At 45.8% G+C, this 8,829-nt stretch overlaps 1 protein-coding gene across 1 annotated transcript; it reads right to left on the reverse strand.

The window, feature by feature from the left end:
- Positions 1 to 847: 847 nt before the first annotated feature.
- On the reverse strand, positions 848 to 8,409 carry LOC128829200 (keratin, type I cytoskeletal 19-like). Its single transcript, XM_054014492.1, has 8 exons — positions 7,742 to 8,409; positions 6,709 to 6,791; positions 5,660 to 5,816; positions 3,878 to 4,039; positions 3,291 to 3,416; positions 2,824 to 3,050; positions 2,088 to 2,215; positions 848 to 1,214 (listed from the first exon to the last, which is right to left on the reverse strand). The coding sequence occupies exons 1-8, from the start codon at positions 8,348 to 8,350 to the stop codon at positions 1,189 to 1,191; spliced, it is 1,518 nt and encodes a 505-aa protein (XP_053870467.1). The 5' UTR covers positions 8,351 to 8,409; the 3' UTR covers positions 848 to 1,188.
- Between the last annotated feature and the right edge of the window lie 420 nt (positions 8,410 to 8,829).

The following is an 8,829-nucleotide window of genomic DNA, read 5'->3' on the forward strand; positions in this document are numbered from 1 at the left end:
GACCAGGTTCTGACAGAAACTGTCACAAACCCATTGAGAACCAAACCCAGTGTGTGGCTCAGAGTGGGACTGGATTGTCGGGCGGTGGGTTACATAACCTTTCACCTTTAGGTTACTAACCTGAGATCAGTTTAGGCTGGTAGTGACCAAAGGAGTGGTCCCATGAGTCTTTGGTGACCTGTACAAAGGGCATTGTTTGCTTCAGTCCATTTCTTAGTGAGAAGGTGTCAACATTGTCGAAATAGGCCTATTTGTTGGTGATCTCAGCAGAGATGCAATGGCTTATAGAGAACAATATTTCATCTCACCCCCACAGAGATTGTCACTGCAATATATTGCTGGTGGTTAGTGTGAGCGTGTGGGAGCTTGTACTGAAGCTGCCTGTTCTGTAGATCTCCGAAGGTGTCATTCATACACTTCAAACTGCACTTAATTCTCCTCTTCTTAAAACTAAAATTTAGCATAGTTATATGAGAGAAACCCGCATAAACCCTCATGCATGGGCTGCATGAGGGGACTGTATCCAATGAATATTAGCTCAGATAGCAACAGGAAGTGTCTGATTCATAACCATAGACATTAGGGTAGGAAAAAACCCTACCCTAAAAAACCCGCTAAATCAACTATTCCATTTCCACAGCCCTTTTGCCAAAGCCAGATTGTTCTCCTTAGTTTATTGTCCAGACCAGTTTTAAATAATTCGTGTTATGGGGATTCCACCACTTCCCTTTGGGGACTATGGCACAGTCTAACAGACCTATCTGAGCACATGGCTTTGTGTTTAACCCGGTACTAGAAACCACTGAAAAGTTTGATAGAGGAAATCATTTCTCAGACACCGTTTCTTGATTGCATCAGGCAGAAGCAAAGTTTTATTAGAGACACTTTTTCAGCAGAAGGTAAATTACCAACCACGGTACAGATTAACTCAAATAAGTAATTATTGTGATTGGACACACAGAGCATCACAGAATGGAAGAAGCAAATAGCATGATAGGCGGGAAGGTGGACCAAAGCTCAGATGGGCCCCTCAGGACAGTGGTGTTGGCATTAGCAGCGTTGAGTAATTCTGAAGAGCTCTTCTCCATGCTCTTTGCAGAGGTGCACAGTGCTGGCTGAGCTCTCGCTTTGTCCGTGGGTGGGTCATTGCTCGGTGGGTCTTGCTCTGGAAGATGTTGGTTTCTCTTCTTAGTCACAAATCTTTCTGCCGTGCCCTGGAGAGGGATAAATAGAGCCATTACTCTGCTTAGAAAGGAAGTAAAACCTTCCCTGCAGCATCAGGCTTTGAGATACACCCTGAGAGCGGGGGCTGCACACACACCCCCTGCTGACTATACATTCTGATGAGCTCCAGAACTGCCCCCAAATGGTTTATGTGTTTAGAATACAAGAAAAGAATACAAACCCCGCAGGTCGGGCCAGCCGCTGTGCTGGGAATGCACAAGCGCAGCTCCTTGTGCCCTCCCCCGGCCTCGTCCATGCCCTAGACACCCAGCTCACTCTGCCCCCAAAGGTGGTTGATTTTTCCTAGAATTCAAATGTAAATTGTCGGGCTCCCCCTCGGCTGGATGGACCTCCCAGAGATACTGTTTGTGGCCTTGGATCCATTTTCCCATCCCCCACCAACACCTCGTTGGTTCCGTCTCTCTGTTTTGAGGACGTTTCGCCTCCTCCTTCACCCTACAAAACAGTCAGCCTCCATTTCCAGCCTCTTTCTCCAAGTTCTCTAGACTCTCTCCCTCTCTCTCACTGCTTCCACTTCCGGCTACTTCTTTCTTTTCCCTCTTTCCTCCTCCCTCTCTTTTAGCTCTCTTCTCCCTCACTTGCACCATTCATAATTCATAGGGAGAGAGTCACAGCTGCATTTGGTCCTGTTTCTTGCCAACACCCCCCCCCCATACCAGACCACTGTTGTGTCACCATGTCCTACCAGACTCTCCAGTTGCCTTACAGCAGGGTCCAGAAAGCTGGGCCACAACACCTCAGAACCACCTAACAGAGAGTGGGTTTGACAGCGTCTCTCTTGCCCTGTTGGTAAGAAGAGGACTAAAGAAACATTTCCCCTTATCCGGTAAGTCAGTTCTTACCTTTTAGATCACCAGGGTGGCAAGGCGTGACATGGGGGACAGAGTGGGAAGAAGAGTAGCAGTGGGAAGTTTTAATGACTGTTCCTCCTCCTATGCCACCTGCTACGCCAAACCCTCCTTCCGAGCCACTGTGACAAGGAAAGAATGTTTGGTGAATGAAACAGAAACCAACCTTACAACAGCATTGTAGGTTCAGTGAAGCCATGTGACTTTTCCTGTCATCAATCGCTCCCAGTCCAGCAAAGAGCCAGGACCTGGCCAGTACGCCTCCCCAGCACCCTCACTCCACTTCATCCATGCAGAAAAGCAAAAGCACATTACTACAAGGCCACTCATTCTCCCCACTAACTTTGCCACAAAGGATGAATTAGTCATAGGCTGCCATTGCCAATGGGCTTTTTAAAGAGGGTCTGCTGTATCCCTTCCTTCCAAATCAGGAAAAATCTTTGCCTAATTATTTATACCGCTTGTTTCACAATGAAGTGGAGTTGGGGACATGCCAGATGCTTGGGATAAAAGAAGGAATGACCTGGACTTTTGGCAAAATCACACATTGGGTCTTTTCTGCAGGTTTGAAATACTTAGGTTAATCTCTTCTTACAATTCTCTCTCATTTTCACAGCTGCCTCTGCACCCCCTGAATCTCCACACTCTCTGTCATTTTAGATCTCACACATTGCACAGATCACAGCATAGGTGTTTGCTTTATGCCCCGCTGTGTCTGTAATCTACCTACACAATGTCACGTTGTCCTCCTTCCAGCAGGCAGCGGTAAGTGTGAATCTCCTGCTCCAGTCGACATTTGACATCCAGGAGGACCTTGTACTCGTGGTTCTGGGACTCAATTTCTGCTCGCAGGTCAGCCAGTTGCTGCTCCACACAGGTGATCTGTTGCTGTAACTGGCACAGGTGGCTGTTGTAGCGACTTTCGGTTTCAGCCAAAGAGGCTTCCAGGTTGTCCCTCTAAGAATTGAAGCAAAAAACCCACATGTACTTTAGCCATGCTCTAAATTAAACCCATTTGGATGCAGGAAGTTGAGGATTTCCTAGGCAAAAATAAAAGCAAATCGTTGCTAACAACGGGTTTGTCAGCGATATCGTCACTGCTACGTGAAGTGCCAGGCCGGGCTGGTCCCCATTAGTCCAGAAATCCAGACGTCAGTGTGTCACAGGTGAGATATCAATGGTGACAACATCACATACCTGGCTAAGATGGGATTGCAGATCTATCTCCAGGCACTGCAACTGACGTCTAAGTTCAGCGACCTGGCTGTTGCACAACTCAACTTCCTGACTGCTTGTGATGACCTCACGATTCACCTCCTCAATCTGAAAACCAGAAACACAGAATAAAGAGCATCAGCGGGATTTTTTAATTGTCAGGAGGATCTAGGAGTGGGTGACAAAAGATGTAAGATAGGCAGGGACTGGGCAAGTTTTCTGCACACTGGAATCGATCTCATCTATTGCTTGTAACTCCCCTTGCTATTCTAATGCTAAGACCCCGCACAACTTCACCAGTAATTCTCTTCTGTCCTAACTGACAGGCTCGCCCACTGTTCCACCAACATACCTCAATAATGACATGTAGCAAACCCTGTTCTTCCATGAGACACATGCACTGTACATGCACAGGGCCTCTATCCCCTGTGACCTGGTCACTATACATCTATGCTGATCATGTTTAGAACATATGTTACAGGAATAAATTCTCCCCATGGCGTGAATGTGTGATTCTGAAATAGCTCCTGTATTTTTGCTTGAGAGAGTTACGGTTGTGATGAATTTACCTTGCATTCATACCAGTCCTCAACCTCTTTGCGATTTTGTGCAATCATGGTTTCATACTGGCATCTCATTTCCTCTAGGATTTTCTTCAGATCTGGGCCAGGACAGGAATTGACCTCCACGCTGACATCACCAGTGGACTGGTTTCTCAGACAATTGATTTCCTGCAAAGATAACCCAGATCAGCTTGTTTAAAAAGAAAAAAACATGAGTTGAGTTCTCGGGCGAATGAGAGCAGCATGTCACTGTCAGTGAGCCTCTGCATCCAGGGGCCCATTTCTGACAGTCACAACAACTGTCTCTGATGCATCTTCTCCAGGATAGACCCAGCCCTGATGGGGAAACCACAGATGATTTCCAAGCAAAACTCCACAGTGAGCACTCCTGAGGTAAAGAAACAGGGGGTGTTTACTGGGATGTGTGATGGTTAATCCCAGCAAATTAAAGAATTCCTGACTATTTTTGCTGGAAAAATTAACAGGTTTTAAACTTCATCCTCATCTGGGTCATTGTGTCACTTTGTGACCTGGATTCTGCATAAGAGGTGTTTTCCTTGATAGCCACATTACACTGTTAACAGATTATATTTTCACAACAGCTACCATTTTTGTGTGTGTCTCTTCTATACTCCAAATCCAGTCAGCCCATTTCTACTGCCTTAGCTTAGTTTAGTCTCAGTGTGTTGGCTCTTCGAATATTGCTTCCTTTCATTATTATGTTTTAAGAGAGGTGAGCTTGGTTCAGCGGTCAGAGTTCCTGACCTACTATGCCTCGATTTGCTCCAGAGTTTCCGAGGGATCTGAGGCAGACTCTTCTCTTAATTGTTCCTTAGATATCCTGGCTTCACAATAGAGAGAATACTACCAACCTCACAGTGGAGTTGTTAATACTGATTCATTGCAATGGAACATTTGCACTGTTTTGAGTTAAGTTCTTTGGATGAAATATGCCAAAGAAGAGAAAAGTTATTTTATCGTCCGTGACAAATCAGCTGGAAGATTTATCCAACTCATGCTAGTGTCTCTGGTAGCTCTCTCCCCTTCCCATTTTGCAGAGCCCAGGAGCTCCCAGAAGCTTGACATTAAGACCCAACTCCATTGCTCCCAAACCTTACAGGGCTGGACCTGAGCTCTTGGGCTGCTTGTGACAATTCCTCCGGCACAGGATCCACCCTCTTTATATTGAATATGATTAGGCAACGGGGTTTGTGAAAGGAGCACTATCATAATAATGCAGATTATTATTAATATTCTCTTGATCGTAGTTGCACTCATGCCCCGGTGTTTTAGTCAGGATCAGGTCCCCACTGATGTAGTAAATAATGTACAAAATAAAAAAAAAATCCATTTAAGGGAATGAGCTCCTACCCAGGGCCAGTGCTACCATTGAGGCAAAGTAGGCGGTTGCCTAGGGCGCCAAGATTTGAGGGCGCCAAAAAGCAGTGACCCCAATTTTTTTTTACAGCGTTCCTACGCCCCCTCCCCGAGCGCGCGGTCGCCGCTCCACTTCTCCCGCCTACCAGGCTTGCAGTGCCAATCAGCTGTTTGGCACCGCAAGCCTCGGAGAGGAGGAGAATTAGAGCGGGGGCGGCGTGCTCGGGGAGGAGGCGGAGCAGAGGTGAGCTGGGGTGGGGAGCTGCCGCATGGCTCCCCGGAGGGGGAGCTACCGTGGGGGGGGGTGCTCAGAGTAGGGGGGGCGGGGAGCTGCCGCAGGGCTGGCGGGGGGGCGCAAGGTGGAAGTTTCACCTAGGGCGTGAAACTTCCTTGCACCGGCCCTGCTCCTACCTCCTCATGGTTCTTCTTCAGACAACACAGCTCTTCCTTCAGGCACTCCAGCTGCGCCTCCAGGTCAGACCTGCACAGGGTCAGTTCATCCAGAACTTGGCGTAAGCCATTAATATCGGCCTCCACACTCTGGCGAAGGGCCAGCTCAGTCTCAAACCTAAGCCGTGGACAAGAAAGACAGAAGAGTCAGCCCCTGGCAGAGCTCACCATTGAGGATTCCTGACAGCTGCACTTTGGTTAGGAATGGGTCTGGGTTTCCCTTCTTTCAGCTTTACCTTCAGAGCTGTGCTTAAAGTATAACACACTGCGTCTGCTGCCTAGTCTAGCTGTGTGTTCAAAGGCAGGGATGTGATGTTTGGTTCATAAAAGACCTTCTTCAGCTTTTCTTGCCCCTCTCCTCTCTACTGGAACTACTACAGAGATGTCCCACGCTAATTTTTCTGCACTTCCCCTGGGAAATAATCTAAACTCTTTTCTTTATTAAAAAATCCGTGGGCCAGACTCTCAGTTGGTATAAATGTGCATAGCTCCATTGTCTTCAATGGATTCATGCCAACATACATCCATTGTCCCTATATTTTAGCCCCCTAAACCCCACAAGCAAACTCTTTGTTGCCTCAAACACTCTGTCCTGGAAATGCCCCTATTCTGGCACCTCTAGAGTCAAAGACCGAAGGCACATCTCAAAATCTGAGACCACCAATTATGTGTCGTTGTTCCCGAGTACTCCCGCATTGGTCTGTCTGTATCCATTGTTGTCTTTTGTCTTCTAGAGGGATTATCGGCTCTTTGGGGGTGGTGAGTGTCATTTTGTTCTGTGTTTGTACAGTGCCTAGCACAATGGGGTCCTGGTCCATGACTGAGCTTCATAGCTGCTACTCTTATACAGATAATTAATAATAATAAAATCTCACAATAATACAACCTGTCATGAATCAGGAATACCAGTAATTCTTGGTTGGGGGATTTCTTCATTGTCCATTTGTAAATAGGATATGAGGGAACAAGAGGAGAATGACAGGGCTTGTCTGGTACAGAGAGGTACTCACTTCAGTCTGAAGTCATCAGCTGCCATCCTGCTGTTATCAATGTTCAGAATGATCTTGTTGTTGTCTAGGGTAGCGCAAACAATCTGGAAAAGAAGAGGATCCGGGGGATTTTCAGCCCTGAAGTCTCTTCATTCTGTTATGCTCAGTGTCATGTTGCAAAATTCAGACAGATAGGAAGCACAGAAAATTTCTGATCCAAGGCGAAATGTTTGAGAAATGTCCAAGTGTGTGAAGTGAAATAGGTGAAATGAATGAGTGTGTAAAAACACACAGTTAAGATGCTAACAGTTTTGCAATTAGAATTAGTGCTCCCTGGAGCCTGCTATAACAGACCTCAGATTTTCAAACTTGGTCTAGAGTTCGTAACTATGAGTTTATATTTTTTCATTGCAAGACTTACATTACAGCTCAGCATTTGGCGTGTATCTCTCTCCTGCACCCTGTGATTCTGTCCGCTTTGTTTTTCCTAGCTGACTAATCCTTCTTCAGAATATACTTGGAAAATATTTTTTACAAAAATTAAATTGCCCTTTCAAAACTATTGGTGACAAAGTAGTTTTTTTTTCTTATTGTTCTTTAGGGGAATATTCCCCTTTCCTACCCACACCTCTGGATAGGAGCTCAAAGTTAGTTGAAATAGAAATGGGATTTTAACTAGAATCTGGGAAAACTGATGACAGGACACAATGTAATAATGAAGATAACTCAGTGGATTAATGAATGAATTTCTCTTCTCATCTCCCTTTTGGGTATAAATATATTAAAACATCCTGTTACAAACTTCATTCACAAGGAGTACTGACCAGGCCCAGATTGTTCCCTGCATATGTAACCTTTTTCTCTTTGTACAAATTTGGTCAAGCAAAGGCAAATTTTAAATGGACTCATGAGTTTTCACACCCTCACCCGTAGTTCATAAAAGCAGTTGCCTTAATTTATGTCTGCAAAGAACATTTTACAAAAGTGAAATAGGATCTGAACACAGACTCAGAGGGAAGCTCTTACAACGGGGAATACAGCCAAAAAATGTCACCTGATTTTGAAGATCTTCTATTTCCTTATAGTAGCAGCTGTAGTCCTTTGGTACACCGGTGTGTCCATGATGGGCATACCATTCCTTGATTTTGCACTCTAGGGCAGCGTTTTCTTCCTCCAGGCATCGCACCTTGTCCAGGTAAGAAGCCAGGCGGTCATTAAGGTTCTGCATGGTCAGCTTTTCATCACAGGTGACAAATATGCCATCTCCACAAATACCACCCCCACCAAAGCCACCACCGACTGCACCACCAAAACCACCACCGACAGCACCACCAAATCCACCTCCATATCCACAGCGGGTGCTGCCGCCACCGAACCCAATGCTGGAACAACCTCCATAGCCGTATCCTGGGTGACCTCCTGCTACGACACCTCCATAGCTACCTCCAGAAAAGCTACCAGCACTCAGTCCTGCTCCACAACTCGCACCACCACTGTAACTCCTACCCGAAAAGCCTCTACCACTGCCTATCCCACAGGAGCTATATCTTGCAGAAGAGACTGAAGAAATCCTTCCTCCACCACCACCTCCAACCACACAGCTACCACCGCTACTCCTCCCTTTGGTAGAGAGAGTAACATTCTGCTTGGTGCTGCAGCTCATAGCGACAGCGATTAAGAATCCAACCCAAAGCCCAAAGCAAGAGGCACAGCTTGATATGAATTCAGACTGCAGAGTTTCTGTCCCCACAGATCTCTATTTATACCTTCTACAGTGGGTGTCACCAGTCGGGTGTTTCTTCTTCCCATGGGGCTGGCTAGTCTTGCTGTTTATGCCAAGAATAATTTCCCAAAGGCAGTTTCCCTCCAGAAATCCCAGTACATGAGGAAGTTAATTTACACTTTAGCAGCTAGTTCCCAATATACACTCGCAATGATGTTTCATGAATCAGCAGATTTTCTTTATGACGAAAATTTTACAAGAAGCAGCCAGGAGAAACACTGCCTAAATTATATACTGGGAAGAAATAATACAGCTTATTGCAACAGAAAGCTCTTTATATCTTGTTCTTTTATTTACATTTTTATTTTGTCTTTAATAAGCATGTTTTTCATATGAGATGCTGGGTGTAGATATCGAAG

Source organism: Malaclemys terrapin, chromosome 25 (assembly GCF_027887155.1).
Source record: "Malaclemys terrapin pileata isolate rMalTer1 chromosome 25, rMalTer1.hap1, whole genome shotgun sequence".
NCBI classification, from domain to species: Eukaryota; Metazoa; Chordata; order Testudines; family Emydidae; genus Malaclemys; species Malaclemys terrapin.